General features: G+C 42.4%; 2 protein-coding genes across 2 annotated transcripts in view; one reads left to right on the top strand and one right to left on the bottom strand.

The window, feature by feature from the left end:
* The window catches only part of T265_09177 (hypothetical protein), a gene marked incomplete at both ends in the record, with an annotated part of 15,698 nt that extends 6,772 nt beyond the window's left edge, over positions 1–8,926 (bottom strand). Inside the window, 2 exons of the mRNA XM_009175188.1 lie at positions 3,536–3,633; positions 8,874–8,926. Coding sequence (XP_009173452.1) covers positions 3,536–3,633; positions 8,874–8,926 — 151 coding nt within the window. The remainder of the gene's footprint in view (positions 1–3,535; positions 3,634–8,873) is intronic.
* T265_09178 (hypothetical protein) lies at positions 485–21,856 on the top strand (the record flags this gene model as incomplete). The annotated part of the gene is made up of 4 exons (XM_009175189.1): positions 485–851; positions 17,110–17,462; positions 19,106–19,214; positions 21,819–21,856. The coding sequence occupies 3 exons, from the start codon at positions 832–834 to the stop codon at positions 19,108–19,110; spliced, it is 378 nt and encodes a 125-aa protein (XP_009173453.1).
* Positions 21,857–21,879: the final 23 nt, after the last annotated feature.

The following is a 21,879-nucleotide window of genomic DNA, read 5'->3' on the forward strand; positions in this document are numbered from 1 at the left end:
AAAAAATAACGGCAGATGAGGGGGGTTTTCAGTATACGCATATATGCAAAGAAGTGCAACATTTTGACGTTAAAGTTTTTATTTCGTCCGCAGGCGTTTTGCAGAAAAATACATTGTGCGTCTAGCGGCTGGCTGTCGCAAGCCAGTTGTATCGCCACTTTCGAAGGGAGGGCTTACGCCTGAACGTTTGAAGAGTACCACCTACATCCATCAAAGACTTATACATTGTGCGTCTAGCCGCCGGCTGTCGCAAGCCAGTTGTATCGCCACTTTCGAAGGGAGGGCTTACGCCTGAACGTTTGAAGAGTACCACCTACATCCATATTCCAAAGACTTACCACCACATTCCACCGTACCATATTCCGGAGCAGCCGTTTGCCTGGCGTTTTCCCATTTCGAAAACGTTTCCAGGTTTACTCGGTGAATGGACGAAAGCATTTGTTTCATTGCATCAGATTACAGTAACTTGCTGGCCGACTGGTAGCGCCGGGTTTTTGAATTTTCATCTTTAGCTGAGATGGAGAGCTGTCATGTGATATTTCGAAAGTTACGGAGAAAATGAAGGCTAGCTTCGGACCACCCGTGTGCCCAGTGTGTAAGCAATATGTGTACTTTGCTGAGGAGCTGAGATCAATGGGCAAGTCGTTCCACCGAGCCTGTTTCAAATGTTGTGAGTTTTTACATTTACCTTGAACTAAAAAAGATTGCTGTCGTAAAACTCTTGACAGCTTTTCGGCGAATGATCATAACGGCGAACTGTTCTGTCGTGCATGCTACGCAAAAAAATTTGGTCCACAGGGCTATCGTTTCACTCCGTATTCGTCCATTCAAATGGGAGGTGCTGAAAGACGGTGAGTTATGCGATGAACGTGCCTTACATAAAATCTAATACCTTCTGTTGTTTCCACTATGATGGAAACAGATCCTCAGAAGATTCATGCTGGGTTGTGTTTTGAACTTTGTAATTGTATCCAAAGGAAATGTTCGGAATCCCTATTCGCTCCCTTCAACGAGCAGTCCTTTTTACACAGTTTCCATTGAATTACTACGCATGCCACTTTCCGAGGCAAGCGTTTGCAGAGAAAAATGTCACATATACGACTCACTTCAAACAATTGGCAGGCAGCCTCAATTTGGACTGTGTTCAAGCTCCAAATGAACATCTTCTGATCGGCTGCGGGCTCCCAATTTGCCGGTTTGTGCACATGTTCTTTTTCAAATGTAAATGAGTGAACAAAGGGCCTCCTCAAAAACCTACGTCTTAACTAGATTGTCCTACTGGCGTTATTGATCTGGTGGGCTTACTTCCAGTAAAACATTCGGTTTGTCAAATACAGAATGCTTGGAGACTTATTTGTATACACAGACGAACGATTTGTTTATCTTAAATTTATAGCTGTCCAACTTTGTGGTCATATGATTAGCTCGGTAATCCAGGGTATCAGATGAGAGGTTTGTCACACTTTACTTACAGGGAGGATAGGAAACTTTGGCCGGAGATTCTGATGCAACGAAACTGGATACTCAGGGTACGGATTAGTTCTACTAACGAAAACTGGGTTCTCTGCTCACCATTCAGCACTTATTTTCCAACATACATATCGGTATGTTGAATGTTGAATCACTAGTTATGCAATTAGTTTTCCAAAATCTACGCATCATTTCATCGAGGCTGAATGTGTTTCGCACATTCAGAATATTCTACCTACGTTACTCACACTAGTTTACGACACAGGTGTTTTGTTCTAATGAAAACAGTTAAAATTGGATAACTTTCTCATTTTTGTTTTACTCGCACGATGATTCCCACAGGTAATCAGGTTCCACACCTGAGGGTAAACAAATACCTGATACCTTGTGTAATAGCGCTATCAGAAAAGACAGGGTTTAGCTTAAATGCCGGTGTACGAACACACATTAGCATCTGCGGGCTTGCTTCGGCTCCACATTTTATGGACCCCGTGAATGCTTCGCATAGTTTTACCACACATAAGTGTTGTGAGTCAATCGCATCGCACTACTACAAAATGTGTGAAATATTGGGCAGGATAAAAAAGTTCTATTGATGTACCCAGTCATTTATGAAAATTCTTGCCACAAAACAAATTTGCCCATAAAGTAGACGGTTTGAATATAATTAAAACTGACGTCAAAATGTTATTCTGGATATTAAAGTGCACACTATGATTCCAAATCCAACAATCGTTTACCCAAATTTGCATGCAAACCGAATTGCTTGGGCTAGTAAAATGAAGACATTTCAACTGCTCCGGTTCAATCATAGTCCGCAAACACATTGTTTGCTTCATGGAACTTTCTTACAGTTTGAAATAAATTGCAGAAACGTCTAATAATACCACACCAAATTAGGAATGGAGTTTAAAAATCCCAGTTTGTCATGATGAAACTGTGAATTCTACGCAAGTGCAGAAAATAATGAGACTGTACTGGACAATGTGACAAAGGCTGTTACGGATATCCTGCAATTAGACGGCATAACTCTGAAAACAACTTTGAATGGGATATTTATACGAGCAGTCCCGCACGCATTCTAGAAATACTCAGAACGTTTATCAGAACGAGTGTGGCTCCGAGGAACCTAAATCAGAAACGTTACATCTGAACTGATTCACCACTAATAATGGTGCCTGACTGTGTGTTCACCAACTATGCCTGGCTATAACGGCTGGACGCTGACCAAGATTTTCTGAAAGGGCCTTAGATAGTATATTTCTTATGAAATCCATGTTGGATCGTCGCGTAGTATGTGTAAAAGTATTTCTCACGGTCTTAAAAACTTTGGCTGGCTGCTTTGTGCAGAACTTTTGGGATGGCTTTTCTCTAGAGTTCTCCACCTGTTGCCGCCATAAACTCAGGTTTGAGCGCGATTTATCTGATGACAGATGTCTTGCCATACCTGCCCCTAAGTGCAGCACCCTATAAAAGCATAGATGACGTTTGCGTTCTAAACGTTTTTGCCGTTTTTTGGATGAAATTTTAAAAAAAATTAGAGAAACTCTGAGACTGAATATTGGCCTCCTCTGTGAAAAACAACCATGATTATTTTGACTAACACTATATGCGACTGTCATTCAGATCACTTTTACGATCTTCTGTGTGAATCTGCTTTGGCTTGTATTGGTTTGTATTGTAGTTGTTCATGTATAATATGAGCTTACAAGCTGTCTAATTGTTGAACTGTCTTTTCTAATGACATATGGTTCCGGGAATATACATCACGTGTTACTGTTGAAGCAGAAAGCAAAAGTAGTTTTCTCTGTAAGTCGGTAATTCTGATGAGCCTGTTAATGCAGAGTGACTAGTCCAGTTTTACAACTTATCAGACATGGACAGGTTTTTCAAAAAATTCGATGCATTTGGGTTAGGGCGGTTAGCCCCACCATCTTAAAAGTGACAAAACTGGCTCAATTCTCAGAACAAAGAGTAAATTTACTCTGAAGCGCTGAATTTACGGATAAGTGATCGCGGTGAGAGCCATGTACATCTGTTGACGCCGCTGAGGAATCAAGCTTACCTATTATCTGTTTTGGCAAAGGCTCCGTCTTTTCAGTATTGTGCGTAAATTCGCTCAACAATGAGAATAGCTGGTGAATGGAAACACTAAAGCTCCTTCTGAAAAAAAACATAGCATAATAAAAAACAAGGTATGTGTTGCATTTAGTATCCTCGATGGCCTTCCGAAACCCTACAGAAACGATGTCCCTCTCCTTGGTATCCAGCTTTTCATTTTATTCGCAGCATATAGTAGGAAATTCCAGCACTAAGGTGTTTTACAGAGGTCGGTTCTGTAGGCAAAACGAAATAGTGAACAGGAAATCAAACGAAAAGCACTTTTCTATTTATCTTTTACGCGCACTGGTGGCAGCGCTGTGACAACTAGTGTGAGTTTGACAATGACAAGTGTGTTGGGATCAACGAGAGACCTGTTGCTATTAATGGATTTGAGTCTGACGTGAGCTTGATTACGTGAGGTAGAACTTCCTGATTGTTTCTTGCCAACCCTCAAATCAAATGCGAGTGTGGCTACTAACAGTTCTGGGACACAAATTTGGATGCGAATTGGTAGGTATGATCAAATGTAATGTTTATACTTATTGAATGATTACAAGTGACATCCAGTGAACGTTCCTCATCACAGAAGTATACATTGGAAGGTTTACGTGAATATATTATGTGTTCCTATCTTCAAGGCGTCAAGTGTATGCTAGAAGTTTCTTTTGGTAGCCAAGCGGTTTAAACAGTTGCCCTCACTTTCTTCTTTGTGAAAAGACATAGAAACACTAAATTTTGTTATACTAGGGTGATGGTGCAACTCTATGGGAATGATATCCACAGTGCTACTGCAGATAACTGCACAGGGGCAAAGACCTAAGAAATCCTTTACAACTAAGACGATAATATAAATTTAAGACAATGAAGTAAGTTCCCCACTTCCTTGAAGTGCTCAGCTCGGGTACTTAGGAAACTATTTCACATCTATTCGGAAAGCATCTTACTTATACATCTAGAAGGAATGATTCCCATTTATTACCAACAACACTTTACACCTGTTCTTCTTATCCTTATGTTATCTGATTGATTAAACCTGCGTACTTGACCATGGTTGCATTTTAAGTCCGATGAACTTCCAAAAATACCTCATACATTGTTCCAAATGAACGATTTCCCTTCTCTTGAATTCGGTATTAAATTATTTGTACCTGAGCCACACTTGGAGTGGGAAAAAACCGACCAAATGTTAAACTGGTAGATATGGTTTAAAGACGTGTAAGCTGAGTATGACTAATCGATCACACTCCTATTTAAATGACGACGCTGATTCGTTAGTGAACAAATGTTCTGTCCCTTCAAAAAAACGTATAGTCACTCTTAAAAATGTAAGATGTGTTATTAACTTTTGAGTATGACTAATCGATCACACTCCTATTTAAATGACGACGCTGATTCGTTAGTGAACAAATGTTCTGTCCCTTCAAAAAAACGTATAGTCACTCTTAAAAATGTAAGATGTGTATGTGTATATTAACTTTCTGTGGACTTATTACAAACGCGCACATAACGCAGAGGTACAAACAGTTACTTAAAGCATTTGATAACTCAGCTAAACCAGAGTTTACATTTTGGGATAGTTACCCCAACTAGTATCTGTTCACTTCCAAGCGATCCTGGTTGTCACGCATCCTGTCCAATGGTATGATGTGTAAGTTAGTGGCCAAAGTTAAGGCGCTCTGTTGTTGTTGTCATTTGCATGACGCCTGTGAAATATCCAACCATCTAACTGGGACCACGCGTCCTAGTGCCTTGCGAAAATGAACCAAGAATAGACTAGTAGATGTAATCGCACATCGGGATTAATCTGGATTGCCCATTTCAAAGGACCTTATCCGTGATATGTAAACTATACATCAAAAGTGGGTCACCTAAACGAATTCTCATCTTTGGTTGCTCGTCTACATGTCTCTCTATCTGTATAACCGTCAGTTTATGTTTCCAAATTTTCTATCCATCAGTCGTACATTGAAGTGAATCAGTACAGGTGAGTGCTGTCTATTCTGATAGGACTCTCCTGTTTGGACAACTATGTTGAAAAATTAGACCATATTAAGTAGGGACCGTTGTACTGGTACCCTCTGAAGATAGGCGTACTATCTGAAAAAAATGCATTTGTTCACAATAAGCAAGGAATCAAAGGACCCAACTGCGTTTGATATGAGCCAGGCAGTACCACGCTTGCCAAATGTATAGCTATTAGCCAGTGTATCTTGGAGATCGATCGCCCGCATATGCTTGGTGATGAGTACATGTGATTGCACGTTTGAGTCTTAACCTGTACTCACAGACACTTTCGGGTAACCGCTCAACAAAAATACATTTTCCTTTATTAAAGCCCTTAAAGTGCATGGTCATCCGTACAGAACCGAAGAACGGGAAATTACTGGCGTAGCTTACTACTTCGCAGCTCGGTTATTTCAATTCAGTAGCTTCGCTGACCGTCATAATGTACGCCTTTTAAAAATGAACACAGCTATCGAAAAGTTCTTGACAATCCGATTGACAATGTACATTCAAGGAAACACAACTCAGCGAAATATGCTCATTTGCAAACAAACTTCGTTTTGCCATAGACTTACCTGGAACTCAACTGAATCTCTCGTCCCAAGCAACTGAATGTGCTGCACCAGGCAGCCCCATGTTTCAGTCGGTGCGATATTCGAGATATCGCGATGTATGTAGAGACATACTATACTACTCATAAGGTTGCTGAAAATTCCTCAACAATCTACGACCGGTTTCACCCTTCTTGCGGTTCATCAGGTAAGCGCGGTCTCCGAGTTTCGATTAACTTAATGTTTTACTTGAAACCAAATTGCTTAGAAACACCATAATTGAGAGATCCAGTTGAGCCCCAGATGAGTCTCCCGCAAAGCGAAATTTGTTTGAAAATGAGTGTATATCGCTAATTTCATCCAATTTGGTCTCAAGTGGAACATAAGGTTGACGGAGACTCGGGAAGAGCGCCTACCTGCCGAGCTCCAAGAAGAGAGAAACCTACCGTGGGCTGTTGATGGATTTTCAGCAACCTTGTGAGTGGTGTATTACGTCTGTAAGACGTCATCTTTTGTGAATTTTGCTCCCCGTCTGATTAATGAGCAGTATGTGTGTTTCAGCGATCTCAACTTCGATTTTGCCAACTTACACATCTTTTACGCAGCTCAAATAAGCAGAAAGATTGCTCTGAGAGTTGACCGTTAAAGTTGGCTTCTTGGTACTGATAAATATTACTTCTTAAGGTATACCCCCAATAAATCATCAAATATTTTAAGCCATTTTTACCTCTCTTATTAATGTATATTTCAGTTTAAAGTGCTGAAACTAGACAGTCGACAGATAAAACGTATCAGGTTTAAATTCTTTTTCATATATTCACACTTTTACATCGCCGAACCAAGCAAGCTAAAAAAACAATTGCTCGATAGGAAACCCTTTTTTCTCCTTTTTTCTCACACACATCGAGGTAAGGCATGGTTGTGTTTCACAGGAATACGTAAAATAAAAGCATCTCCACTAAAAATTTAGGAGTAGCCTGCTTATATAGACTGCTTTCTAAGTGTTGTGACGTGGTACTTTAAAAAAGATGACACAAACTACTGATTCAACCAATGCTTTCTGATAAAGTCTCAAAATCCAGCAACATCCATTCCGTCGAATTTATTTGAAATTTGCCTGTATATCTGGTAAAGAATATCCACTGAATTTGTGGAATGACGCAGGCACTACCCACCCCTGGTTTAATAAGTGATCTCCGGTGAAGACCGTATGCATAGAATTTTGGTGACCACGTGTAGCGAAGCGCCTGGCGTTGGGCATCAATTCGCACCGTCTGTAGCCACAGTAAGGTATTTTGTCAATCGCACATTTTCGAGGCCCCACCCCACCCCCAGGTGACGCGCACCTTCAAGCTCGGTCAAAATCAGGCTCTTCTTAAAAGCATTTCTTCGGAAAGCAGATGGTTTAAGTTGAGGCTTCACAGCACTCTTCTTTACATGTGGGTAGTAGCAAACCAGTTCAAAGGAAAACGCATTCTGAAATCGATCTTTTAGTCTGCCAAAGATACAACTGGATACTTTTACGTAGAATAAACACTCAAGCGTCTCTGTAAGCAGTTGCGCTGTTGAGCACATTTAACACATAAATGCGTGTGTTCAATTTTGTATGCGTCAATGCAACAGAATCAGGGCGAAGTAGACGGACTATCCTGTGTGATCTCTATGAACCAGTCGTTTACCTCCGGATTGACAACTGCGATTCCATATGGATAATATTTTATCAGCTTGTTTAGGACGAATTTTCCGGTTTCTTCCTCCTGTTTGACAGCTTTTTTTCATTTTTCAAAACACCTAACGCATAGCTCGTATTGATGTGGGAGCTGTTTGTAGTTCCTCTACGTGTTGTTGTTCACATCCAAACACTTTATCAATGAAACGTTGGAATAGTCTAAGTACAGTGTGCTTGTGACGCAGAATTCCACAATGAGACCCCAGGAAAACCGCTCCAGATTACTATACCCGCTCTCTAGTGATTAACGCTCACTGACAGTTACTCTGCTAGAACTGTCTCTTACCTAGGTCGTCTGGAATGATGAAACTGATAAAATCGGACCAAAGTTGAAACCCGACCGTTTTTACGCGGAACAGACATCCGAACGCCGTGTATATCAGACACTGGCCTGAATCTGTCCGGTTTTATTCTTTACTGGGCCCTATGTATATGAAAGAAGTGACTGCAACTCAATGTTTAGCGAAAATGGTTCTATACAGGTAGATAATATAAGGTCCATTACGGGTGTTCTAATTCCTCTTCTGAGCGAAGTTGCCACAAGCTCTGAAGTTCCTGTGACAGCTATTTAGCTTTGTGAAAAATAGGATTAGTCGCAGATGATTGTAGAATATGTAGAATTCATATAAGCATAACCCTTCCCCTGGTGCCGCCACCACAACGGGGGAAGCATTGTTTTGCAAATATAGCGCGACATAAATCGTCTGTGGTTTGCGCTATTTGTGTGAACCGATTTTAAGTGGACCTTCCAATGGTACACGCGTTCCGTTTGATGAGGACCCAATATTAAAAAAAACAGGAACAAAGATAAAAGTTCCCTCACGTGATGAATTCTGTCCCTGGAAGAATCACCAAATACGTATTATGGGCGGTTTTGAAAAAAAAGGGACACAGCTCCTTCGGTAGCCACTCCGTTTTGCAGTGGGCAAACTAGGAACATAAGCCAACACTGGGATTTTTTCACTTTTTTGCCGCATATTCACTATCATAAACCCTGACAATTCGGTCTGGCTTACATCTTGATAACGGTTTTTGTGGTCTGTGGAGGTTCCGAATTCCGCTTATCCATTGACGGAGTTTCAGCAAGGTGTTTTCCTGATGATATGATGTAAAGCTCAGCAAATCCAAAAGAATTTCAGATAAGCTTTGCTGTGACTATAGAGCGAGTCTTGTTCTCAGACACAGCAACGTTGATCTGTAGCTGAAAGTATCATATGGACTTTGGTTTTCGTATGTTTCTACAAGAAATCAACGAGGCCTTGTGGTTTAGCATCTTCCAGCATCACATTTGCGAGCAGATTTTATGCAAATTTGTTCATCTACTTAGCTCGTGTGCTGCGCCAGCGGAAGAAGTTACGTGAGCTCACATGCTTTTTGGCACGAAGAAGTTTCACTTGTGGTAGATCGCTCACGAGGATCAGTGTCCTTAGAGGACGGTGCCGAAAGGAACAAAATCCGCGGATATCGAAAATTTGTGATTCGTGCTATCTGGATTGGGTTTCCACCACTTTCCTGCCAAAAAGGGATGATATATTCAGCATTAGAGTGCTGCTTTTATATTGTCTGAAAATGGTGAGTGAATATGATTGTTCGCCGGCTCTGTAGGATCCTCCCAACAACTGTAAGCCGGCACGGTCACGGCAAAGGATAAACGGCTTTCACTCCAGTTAGGAACAGCGTTAGCCAACTGCCAGTGTTACCATGCAACGGACGTCAAAATGCTAGAAAATCTTAAATCAGCCAATCAGGGAACGTTTTCAAACGAGTTTGAGCAGGACAATCGATTTCCATTGACTGCTTTTTAATACTCGTCATCTGGTGTGTCAATCATATTGGGAATACTTTGTAAAGGATTCATAAAAACGGGCATTAGCGCATAGCCATTTCGGTGTTGAATAACAGGAACGGCCTATACAGTCAGAGAAAATATAAAGGAGGCAACTGATTTGTGTCCTGTGGTAAAGAGGCGCGAGATCATAATCCAGAATAGTGCATGCAAAAACTGGAGAACACAGCTGTTACATTTGTTCTATAAATGAGTAGTTGGCTTACAGACATGTTATTGTTTACTATGAGAATCACTCTGTGGATGTGGTGCTTTCATAAACTGAGTGAGCTTCATGAGCTAAAGATGAGCCTATTTTCTGTGAAAGCGGTGTGCGCTATTCAACTCAATAAGCGTTCTCTTTGATAACATGCGGGCCATGCGCTAGTCCTTTCCAGCCAACTGTGCTGGACGCCAGCGCTAATGTTCGATTTGCCATATTTCCTATAACGCACAACACCAGAGGCCTCTACAAAGGAGCCTATTGTGATAGTAGAAGCGCCCAAGCAGGAACAATCATTTAACCTACTTCACAAGGACAGAATACATAGCATAGCTAGCTTAATGTTTTCAAGAATGGATTCGTTGTGAAAAAACGACAGACCAAACGAGGACAGTCCGAAATTAACCTAAAACAAGAGGACACAAAAGTAGTTCAGCTTGACTAAATGCTGAACTGGATTCTATTGATAACCCCATGGATAAATGTTATGCGAAATCTCTAAGTCGTAGTAATGTACGTGCTTCTGCGAATTCTAAGCCTATTGGATGAATCTCTGGACGAGGGTTGACAATGATCTTAGATGATATGCACGCATTTTACATCTCTTTGAATTTCAGAGATAGAACCTTATTTTCAGACTAGACCGAAGGCATACTGATCCTTTATTTGGCAGGATCATTAAAGTCAGATGGCATAAAGGTCCTGACACTAAAAGTGTGCAAAGTGCTTCAGTCCCATCGATGTAAGTTGTCAGTGAAATAGGGCTCGTTGAAGACAGTCATGCGTTATGCCAGACGTTTTTATATTTTGTGTGCGGTCATGAGAATCAATTATGTCCTAATGCAGAACAATGAGTCTTTCGGTTAACGTTTGCTTTTTCCTACCACTGATTAATTCACTTCTAAGCTGTAGCCTTTATGGTTGGTCAGCGTTTTCGTTTTCACAAAAAAAGACAGGAGTTACTCACTGGAAAAAAAACACTGAGAAAAGTCCTGAAAAAAACTTCCGCTAAAAATATAACCATGTATAACGTAACTGCATTTGTTTTTCAAAGTGTTACTGCTAAACACGGGTGTTGCCTGAACAGGTAGTTGTTCGTTATTACGATGACAACACTTGTGATAAAGATCACCACTACGATGAAGATGATGCCAATGCACTTTCCACTGGTGATCGTTTCTGTTCTATCGGTGACAGCATGACCTGATAGCGACTACAGTCAAGGCGACTATTCCAGGATCTTCTCGTTATTCTTGCTGAGGGTCCACGAGATAAGTCTTGAACGCTGCCGAACACTCAGCAGAGTAGTCTATCGCATTCTGTCACCCGCATCAATTAAAAATCCTCTGTCGTTCTGCGCTGAGCTTGATTAAGGCTCACAAAGAATAGTGCACCAATGTTGTTGATTATATCCTGTACTGACATGGTACTAGGTTACGTTCAGTTTGATGCTGTCGGTGGTTGTGGGCAACTACTTCTCGCTTGTTTTTTTGAAGTGATTAGGTTAATGTAGACTGTAGCATCACTTTCTACTTTCTGTTAAAGCGTTTATCACTCAGTTAAGCACTAGTATTTACCAATAAAATATTGCGTCAACGATGAAGACAAACTTCTAATGATGCTGGTGCTGATGGTGATAGTGGTTGATGATGAAATCTGATGACGAGAGGGGATGATATCGATATTACATTGAGTACAGGTACTTGAATCATGTTTTGGTGCGACGGAGAGTATGGAAAGACTTGAACCCTCTCAAACGTTAACTTTGTTAATTATTAGTGTTTTCACGGAGCTTGGTTTCGACACACCAAACTTTGAAAACTCAAGCCTGAAGTTCAATTTTTAAGGAGAGGTGATTTTAAATTTCACTGGAGACCTGGACATGATATTTTGAGTGGGAAATAAATGAGAAGTCCAGTTGGTATTCATTTGAGTCTCTGTTTAATACCAACGTGATTTGCAGTCAACCGAATTTCGATAATTATACCTTAGGAACTCGGACCAACTAACCTGGGTAGGTTGATCAATACATCCGCCTGTTCACCTTTGTTAGAAAATTATCAACAAGTAAATCCAACAACTACACCCGCCACCAGAGTGTGTGCGTGAATGACACCGGGAAAAGCGATGATTCCTGTTTTGGGCGTGCCTCACGGCAATTCATGTCAAAGGGATAAGTGTTTATGTCCCGGTGTTTGTTTTGGCATCCTCAACGTGTTTGTTACAATAACTCAAGAAAATGCCATTGGTAACGCGTACGCTTCTGTTTATAAACAATGTGCATCAGTACTCCTGGAATCTCTGCAGGGTAGAAGTGTTCATATCAGTGTGATGTCTGTGAATCGTTACGTTCCCGCAATTGATGCTGCAAACGGATTTGCAACAATTCAATTACTTTGAATTTTTATTTCTTCTGATTAGGAAGTGTTTGCTGAAGGACCTTAGCGAGAGTGCCTGTCATGCAAGAAGTGCGTTGTAGAGAGCACTGTGTTGGAAGTCTTATCAGTAACTGTTAATGATATCAACACTTGTGGAAGTAGGCTGCTCAGCCTAGCACAACATTTCACGGAACTGAATTCAACAGAAGGTTTCTGAGATGTTCTAAATGACGCACTTCTAACCTTTGTGCGACAATGTAGGAAAGAAATGTTGACAGCTATGGGCAATGGAGAGAAGGGCGTCGGATTCCTGGGACTCGCTAACTAAACGATTGATTGCTATCGGTAGCTTTTATGTGCAATCAGGAAGAGAAGATGGACTACCATCGTTCCTTGTCGTATCGTCAGAAAAGAGTCACTGTTGAATTTACAGGCACTTATAAACTGCACGAGTTAAACTGGCCGGTCGATTGCAATTCCAGGGGCTATTTGTTTGACCTCAGTATAATTCAGTGACTTTAGCTGGCTTCGAAAAATAATTAACGGTCGTTGATTGATGCAGGTAGCCAGAGGGCGACCGAAATTCGAATGCTTTCTGATTTGTTCCAGTGTACTATGACGTAATTTGCTGAATGGTGAATAATGTCTACAGCCTCTGTGCAAGCACTATCAGGCCTGACACAGCTTCGTTCGACCGACTGCAGTAATTGTTGTCCAACCTTACGACAAAGGCTTGCACTCTTAGGGCGTTAGCACTTTGGTTTAATGGTGCCAGAAAAGTTCTGGCGAGGACTGACAAAAGGAAGTCGCAACGGAACAAGCCGAACTGTGTCACCACACCTGTTTTTGTTTGATCGACGGAATAAACGAACTAATTAAGACTTTCTAGGTTGTTAATGGTCACACGACCACGAGCCTTTTCAGAATGTCTGTCCCTCGCAGTTAAATTAACTTCGGAGGACGCAAATGAAAACCACAGCGATAGTTGATTGGTGAACAATGAGCTTCCCAGTGCAGACCGCCATTCAGCAAATCAAGCTGGATCAGCGATGCGCTCGAGGTTTAGCTGTCCAGCTTACGGCTCGTTCACCCACCTCCCGTCTTTCAATCTAAATTTAGAGGCCGATTAACTTATTTTCTGCTGTTTGTCAGGCCTACTTTCGTTAAATTAAATACCAGGACAGTAAACTGATGCCCCCTTTCGATTATTCGGCTATTCAGCTATAAACAGTGTACCAGGGCCGTGATTCTGGAGGCTGCAGTTTGCTCGACCGAGGGGGGTTGAAGGAACGACAGCCCCGCACGCAAGAATTTGATATGACCACAGACGGAGTTGGATAGAAATGATGTTTGTTGACCGTCAGCTAATTATTGTTGTGCTAGAGCGTTTAAATAATAACAGCATTAATGGTTCAGTTGTAGCGCATTTTTGGTGCTTAGCTGCCATGCCACCCGAAGGAAGTATGAGGCTGTTTGGTGACTACTGAAGCAGACGAAGAAACTCCTGAAACTTTCACAGAACTCAAAGGTTAGTTTCAGTGGACTAACTATGAGAAAGTGATCCTTCTTCAAAGGGCCACGGAATAGAATAGCGAAACAGCTAATCCACGAGGAAGAACACATAGTGTGACACATTTGTGAATAAGACTTACAGAAACGAATAGATGTCTCAGGCTAGAAGCATAAAATGAGAGTTTGAACATGAGTCAAACAACCGAAGTTACTAGCTGGGGTAACGCCGAGGCCTCTCATGTCAGGGGGTCTTGAAACAACAGGACCAACGTGTAAAACACGAAATTTCCACTGACTGAGTTCAGGCCTTTTCATACCTAGAAACTGAAGCATTAGAAGGCTGTCGTACATATCGTCCGGTTGATACCAGCTTAATTTGCAAATCTGTATTAACGCTAATAACGACTTATACATTGAGTAAGATAGGGAAGTAATCGGTTTGCTGGTCAGTGAACTTATCATGCACCCCATCCACTCACCAAGTCTCCGTCACTCTAACTATTTAGTAGGTTATCCGTCGACAATCATCTATCGCACCACTCTTACCGCTGGTTGCGCTTTTGATTTTTTTTGGGATTGCAAACGACCGTGTGCCAATTTCAGTGAACTTATTGAAATTTGTGTGAGACTTATGTTAGGAATTTGACAAATGTTTCGACATCCTTCCCTTCCAGATCGTCACATCTGGCCAATTTTCCCCGAACTCCGTTTGTTCCATTCATATCAGATCGATTACCACTGTTGCATCATTGTTGCCATGTCTGACTTGGGACCTCTCTTCCATCAAGCTGTTAAGTTTTGATGAGCTTCCTAGAGCAACCATTCGCCTCACCAGTTCACCTCTTGCCGAAAACCTTCAACACCTTCCACACTGTAATCATGTGAAAGTTTCACTACTCAACCTGCAGGCTGTAACTAACATCTAAATACCAGTCATATTGAATTCGTATAAGCAGTGAAGCAGATTTTGTAGGAGTGAAGCCAATATATTAAGGGAATCGGTAAACTGTACACCATGATACTGACAGTTAAAATATCTGGTGGCAGTCTGCGTGGTATCCGCACATGCCTCACAGATAAGTAATGCCCACTCGTTGATCCCTTGAGAAACACACCGAAATGAGCCCAAATGATTGCTCGACTGAGAACTACTTGTGGGTAACTCCTCAACGGCAAATCTTTCACTGACCCGCTCATCCCTGCCCATGTCAAGTCAGGTGCAACTTGTTCGGTTCGGGCTGTTCACAAACACCTATGGATTCAAGGGGGATTTTCCATGCTGTCGATACCATGGGATAAGCTGACAGCTCGCTGTCGCGTCCTGACTGCACCCGAAGGTCACGGGTAGCAATCGACCCTTCGGTTGACGAGCTTGGATAGGATTCGCCTGACGCTGTGCTCTCGTCCCTGAATCAGCGCTCAGCTGGTCTCCACTCTACCTGTCTGCCTATCTAACACTCCTGAGCCAATCGGATGTGCCGTGCGCTCCTGATCCCCTGACTCAGCAGTACGGGTACGCTGTGGCGCCCACGGGGATAGAAGGACTGAGCTGATTCTGTCAACTTGTCAGTCAGGCCCACGAATCCGACATGTGATCGACCCCCGCCAATTGCCATGTATGCGTGCGTCAGACGAGTGCGCACATGAGCACATTCGGATTGGATGTTCGTCCAGTTGTGTGAAACCCATCAGCAAGCGGGTAGGCGGCAGCTCGGCCATTGAGGCGCTCAGAGGTATCTATCAAAATCCCGCAAACAATTTCATTTCTTGTGCTGAGTCACCAGTCCGCATGCGAGGGTATGGTTAATGCTTGTTCTGGGATTGATCATTCACTGCAGGCGCGCTGAATTAAGTCGACCCTAAGTGGTGCGGACTCGATGGATGAGATTCAGTATAGTAGCATAGGCTGAGGGTGCTATGAATAGACGGATTCGCTCTCTTCATTTGCACTGTAAACCATATATGGATCAAAGGGTCTTAAAATCTTCCGAAACTTTCATCTGCGTGGCCCACGGGAACCTATAACGATTCGGATGGCGCAGATGCAGATGCAAGAGACACGTGGTCCCTACGGTGTGTTGGGTTAGACGATGCAATGGCTCACCAACAGATTATTTTTTGTCAGGTTGTAATGTACACTGAGCGTTAAGTTGGAAAATCGTAGCTCGTCTTTGTCGTGATAATTTGGTTTGGAATATAGCACGATACTGGTAATGGGAGCATTCATTGATAATTGATCAGCTGGCTGTTGATCTGTTCGCCTAGCTTGTCAACTGACTTGCGGACGTTTCGTGTCACCATTCAAGGACACATCTTCAGCTCACCTGATCAATTACCAACAGCGCGATGTATTTGAAATAGGAGGAAAGTTAGCCGCATAATGGTGAACTGTTGTGCTCGTTTTTACCTAGTTAGGGTTTCGCTTCTTGATGGGCGCAATACAGTGAATAGTGAAACTTTTCACGGGTCTTCTATTTACCAGTTAACAGCGTTATCGCTGTTCAGTTTAACTCAGCTTTATCCAGTATCCGATACTCGAAAGATGAACTGATTACACTGCACAGGTTGCGCTGGCTTGGCCACGTGTTGCGCATGCCAGTCGACCGAATTCCTCGAAGAGCTCTTTTCTCACAACCACGTGAAGGGTGGAAGAGAGGCAGAGACGGTCAAACAATGACTTGGAAGCGAAGTATGAAAGCCATTACCAGCAAACTCAGCTGCGCTGGTCACTGCCGGCTTCCTGGATGGGTACCCCGAGACGGATCACATCAAGGGCTAGACATTGTCAGACATGGCCCAGTCGCGCCCTCAATGGCGCTCGTGCATTCAAGCTACTGCCTTCAATGCATAGCTCCTTTATGCACCAATTTATCAGCTCCCGCCTGCAATGCGCAGCTACCTCCCCCTCCCCCAATCATCGGTGAACGGAACTGCGGCAGCTACAACCACTGTACGACGAGTACACGGTTGTTACAGCTGAAAATGATGGTGATGATGATGACTAAAGTATGTGGAATTGTGAACGCGTGCAAACATCCTGCCACACCCATTACAACTCAACTGCGTACAGGATGCGAGTTGATATTGTACAGCTTGAACAAAGGTCTTGATGCACAGCAGCTGTAACCGAGCAACCGTGTCGTAACAGTAATTTTGTGATAATGAACCCAGGTGACAGGTTCTTCTCATGACATCTTTGTTGAAATTAGGGACAAAAGCGGAAGAGCACGACATATTTCAATTTTCCAATATAAAACCAGTTTGTTGCACCTGATAAGAATTCTTGACGATTTCAATTTCTCTGCCGTTTCTAGCTCTCAGTCACAGCCCCGACTACAAGATTGTTTCGCCCAAACCACACAGACATGTCAGTCTCCCTATCCCGAAAATGGATACTATCACGCCCCTTCCAGTCCACCTAGTCGAGAGCAAACAACCACTTACGAGGACGCACTGAATCATGGGATACGTCAACCCAGGCAACGTTGGATTAACACAAATTTGGGTGCTGTGCGATGTGCCAACTGTCCAGACGTGGTTTTTGCAAACGAACGAGTGGATGCTTGCGGTAAAGCCTTTCATAGACTTTGTTTCAAGTGCACCAGCTGTCGGCGCTTGCTGGACCGGGGGACGGCATGCGACCACAAAAAGGAAATATTTTGTCAAAGTTAGTTGTTTCAATTCAACTTATACACTCATCTTCATGCCAATTTGATTTTGACAGGGGACTCATCTGGAATCCAGCTGAATCTTCCGTTTATGATGTTCTCAGTCAGGTGAATGTGATGCTCTAATTCTTTCGAGGGGCTCTGCTACGCGAATCGGGCGAATGGGACTAGTCCAATCATTTTAATTCTATTATCTCTGGAGGTCGACGTATGGGTAATATTTGTCCGTTGTCTCTTAACACTGTTCCGTCCAATGATTCGGGATTGCATAACCCATGCATGTAAAGATTTCGGTCACCATGACAACAAGGAGTGGAGTCTTAATCGACTAAATAGGGACCGTAGATAATACACAGGGTTAAGTCTGGTAGCATCCCTTTAGATTACCACTGGTTGCACCCGTAACACAGTGCAGAGAAGATACTATTGGATTAGAAGTATCGAAGTTACTAAGCCATTCAGATAACCCGTAGGATAAAAGTGGCCGATACAAATTGTTGTTTTCGAAATAAGAATCCTCAGAATAACAAACTACGTGAAATTTCACCATCCATGGCCTAATGGAAAATCCGCAGATCGTGTCCTGTGTTACGTACAAAAATTTTACCGCAAACATCCACGGATTGAAGACAACGAAGCGAAAGAACAAATTCACTGTTGACTTATCATGTTCCGAATACACGGCTGGACAACCTAGATGAAAAGTGGAAACTATGAGCCACTGGTGTCCTCCCAAGCGGATCGAAGTAGGCCACATAGAAAATTGCCGAACAGGGAAATCGATTGTGAAATTTTTTAATATAGTAAGCAACAGAGATCCCTTCTCTTGTACAAGATGATACAAAGTCAACTTGATGAACGTTGTTACTTCCAGTCCTGATGTTTGGGTTTACTTGATGGTAGTATATTTTATGAACTATTCATTATGTGCAGGCCCACTAACCCAAGCATCTCCTATAAGGAGTACAGGTTATCGGGTTCTATGATCACAGTTTTACAATGGAGTGGTCTATCAGGGAAGTAAGGAAATGTTAGCCTAGAAGCAATTATACCCGGCATACTTACAGTTTCTGCTTATCCCAAGTGAATGTCAAAATGGGAATTTTACATAATTACAAACTCAACCTACAGTATCAATAATGGAATCGACGTATTGCTCTTAAGCACCGCAAATCCATGTTCGTCTTTTAAGGCAATCTTCCTTGGTTTTTAGAACAGCTGTCTTTAATTATGGCTCGGATCGTGGTAGCCCACGCACGGTAGATTCGGAACCAATTTCGTCCATCGATGTGTACCGGTTTATCGGCATCAGCTTTGGTTGTGTTGAGTCGTGTACCAAATTCTCCATGGAATCGATATTTCTAGCCTGTTGACGCTGAGAGAAACTGCTTTGACAGTTCCGTGGACAAAATCGACCTGGAGTCGAGCTTGTTAGATAACTGTGTTCACTTCCTGTATATCGCAGAAGTAGTTGGACATTGATTCTCCAAAGAGTGAACCGCGCCAATAAACTGCATATATTCTTGGTAGGCATCGACAACCGGAAAGCTAGTTCCTTTGACGATCCCAAGCTTTCAAAGGTTAGGTCATGCAACCGCCGAATATGGATGACTGATTGATATACCTGGACCTTTTCTTCTAGGCTGATTTTAAGGCTCTCAATGATGCGCAAGAAAGTAATTCTTAAATGTAACGCACTACTCAGAAGGTCGCTGGAAACATCACAAACTGGAGATTCGGCTGGGTTCCAGGTGAGTCTCTCCAAAAACCAAATTAGTTTGCAGATGAGTGTATTTCGCTAATTCTTACATGGTTATTGCGTAGACAGAATTGTTTGAACACCTGACCTTTGGGAAGTATCGTTAAGTGAGGATATGTGAATTCTTGGACTTATTTGATCTCCCTGCCTGCAGTTGACAGTGACTGAGGAACGGACGAAGAATTTTCTGACTTCACGATGTTGACTTCTAATCCAAAGTGAGGACTCCGATCAGCGCCTACATATTATTCTGATAAAAATATAATTAAGGTTGCCTTTGTGAACTAAAAACACTTCTTGCATATCAAAATTAGCAGATGTCATGATGGCATGAGACCGCAAGTTTGGCTGTACACTAGACCTCAACCGAATGTCCACAATAAATTTGCAAAGTCCAGAACACTGGAATCAGAATTGTATATAAGGATTGCTAAATCGGATCCAATAAACGATGACAATTTGCTTGTGTGATTAGGATGCACATTTACTATCAAATATATCGTATACTACTATGCATTATACTATAGTTGTAAAGCATTGACCAATGCCTATGTATGCATGAGCAATCTTGCGACTCAGTTTGATTCCCAAATGCGTTCAGTCCTTTCTCCTTTGAAAATAATCGATCTAATGTAACTGCAAAACACTAAGGACAGGGTAACCAAACAAACAAACTTTGTTCTATCAGACCAACGTTAATTCTGTACGGCTAACATGAGCAGGAACAATTCGCATTGTTGGGATTCGGAACAGGAAATATCCTTAGAATCACGAGTTCGACCCCACTATTCGTAGATCTAAATGCAGCCAAAAAACAGCATGACAAATCGGGTAAAAGTTGAATGCAACCATCGTATCATGAATGTTGGATCTGACAGTCGGTCTTGGCTGCCTAATCCACTCCCCCTGTCTTTGACTGTTCCCCATCGAACATTGTTAAAGGTCCGAGTATTACCATGACCTATTTTAACCCGCTATGCTCATGATTACATGAAAATAGCTAGTTAAATCCACGTGTGAACTTTGGGGGAAATCACAGCAATGAGCCTTCTCATTGCAGCACGAAAATTCTATCGGACAGAGCCAACACATGCGGATCGCTCTTTTACAATGCGTAAAAAGGGAAAAAACAGTGAACGAATGGCTTAATAAAGTTGTCTTGATAACTTGTCCTGCTAAAATGTTTTCAGAAAACAATTCGAATAACATGAGCTTTGCCCCGTTAAGTTGGACGTTCCGGCGAATTTAAGATAGCTCACTTTAACGCGTCCTTCGAAACACCTATTTCTAGGGTTGCTCAACAGGGCTCGGCTTGCGACAACTTCTATTCTTTCTGGTGCGGTTAACCGAAACATGGATTTCAACTATTTGCCACCATAGTGGAAACTATTGTGTGGTCTGTGTAGTCGCCTTCGTCACTGCTTTCCTTCGACTCCTTTTGTTAGTCTACACGATCATGGACACCTTACCTCTGATTTCTACCGATGTCATCGTAATCATAGCCGTTACCAACATCATTACCTCTGGCAGCATTACTGTTATTGTCATCACCATCCCCGAGATCACCATCATTTGCTCCGTTTCCATGCGTACCATGACTCTTTTTCGTCTTGAGCCAGGTCTGTGATTATGTTGACTTTTGTTACCAAAGCTTTAGGTATAAAGCTCTTCTGGTCTAATGGTTTTCTGACCGTTTTACCGTCTACCTACGTCAAAAGCCCCAGAAGGAGTGAAATGCCCCTTGCACCTGAGTCGACCACATTTCTGCCATACCCATTTGGTCGGATCCAAGTGTATCGTCCACCAATTATCCGGTCCCACTTGGGGTGGGGGTGGAAATCACTTAGACTAAAACAGCCTGAACATTCAAGAGAAGTTATACTACTCTGCTACTCCTACAGTTGCATATAGCGTGAATCATTTCCTATCTTTGTTAATGTTTTGATTAGTATTCGATTCACTCGTTAGAGGCTCTTTTTCATTTGGTAAGTTCCTGTCCTTCGTTCAGGTCGCTTGAAATGCTTTAGAGTTTCGATCGCCAATGAAAAACAGCCAGATACACTATCGGAGTAACCGCTACAGTTGACCACATAAAGGTCACATAAACCATCAATTCTAGTGAGACTCGTATGTATTGAGTGTAAAACACCGTCATTAAGTACAGAGAGGTTTTAGGGGGGTTGAGTTATTTTAGTGCACCGTATAAGACAGCCACTCAGTAAACTTTACTCACGTTCATAGATGAAGGTCACAGGCTTCCGGCACAAACTCACTTCCAAAGGAAGTAAAATGATAGGTAGAACTGGATAGGCTTCCACCTTCTGATTTCCTCAATCTGGAGATTCACTTTGGAACGACTTTCATCTCCAATACGACCGCATGGTCGTATTGGAACGGAAATCCTGCGGCTAATTTATTATATCGTTCTTATAGAGGATGGCTTCACGAATTGCGACTGTCTCCGTAATGTGGCCGAAGAGTACCGTAATGTCGGAACACTGTACCTCCTTTCCTTTTTACTGCCAGCTGATCGCTCCTTTCGTGACTCATCGTTTTTGCACGGGAACTTTCGTGTAATCTGCGTCATTTTTTTCAGATTGTTACACAAAGCATTTTGGATCCACGGGCCTGAAAGCCGGAACACACCTCCGTTGCAA

The sequence above is a fragment of the Opisthorchis viverrini genome (assembly GCF_000715545.1).
Source record: "Opisthorchis viverrini unplaced genomic scaffold opera_v5_261, whole genome shotgun sequence".
NCBI lineage: Eukaryota > Metazoa > Platyhelminthes > Trematoda > Opisthorchiida > Opisthorchiidae > Opisthorchis > Opisthorchis viverrini.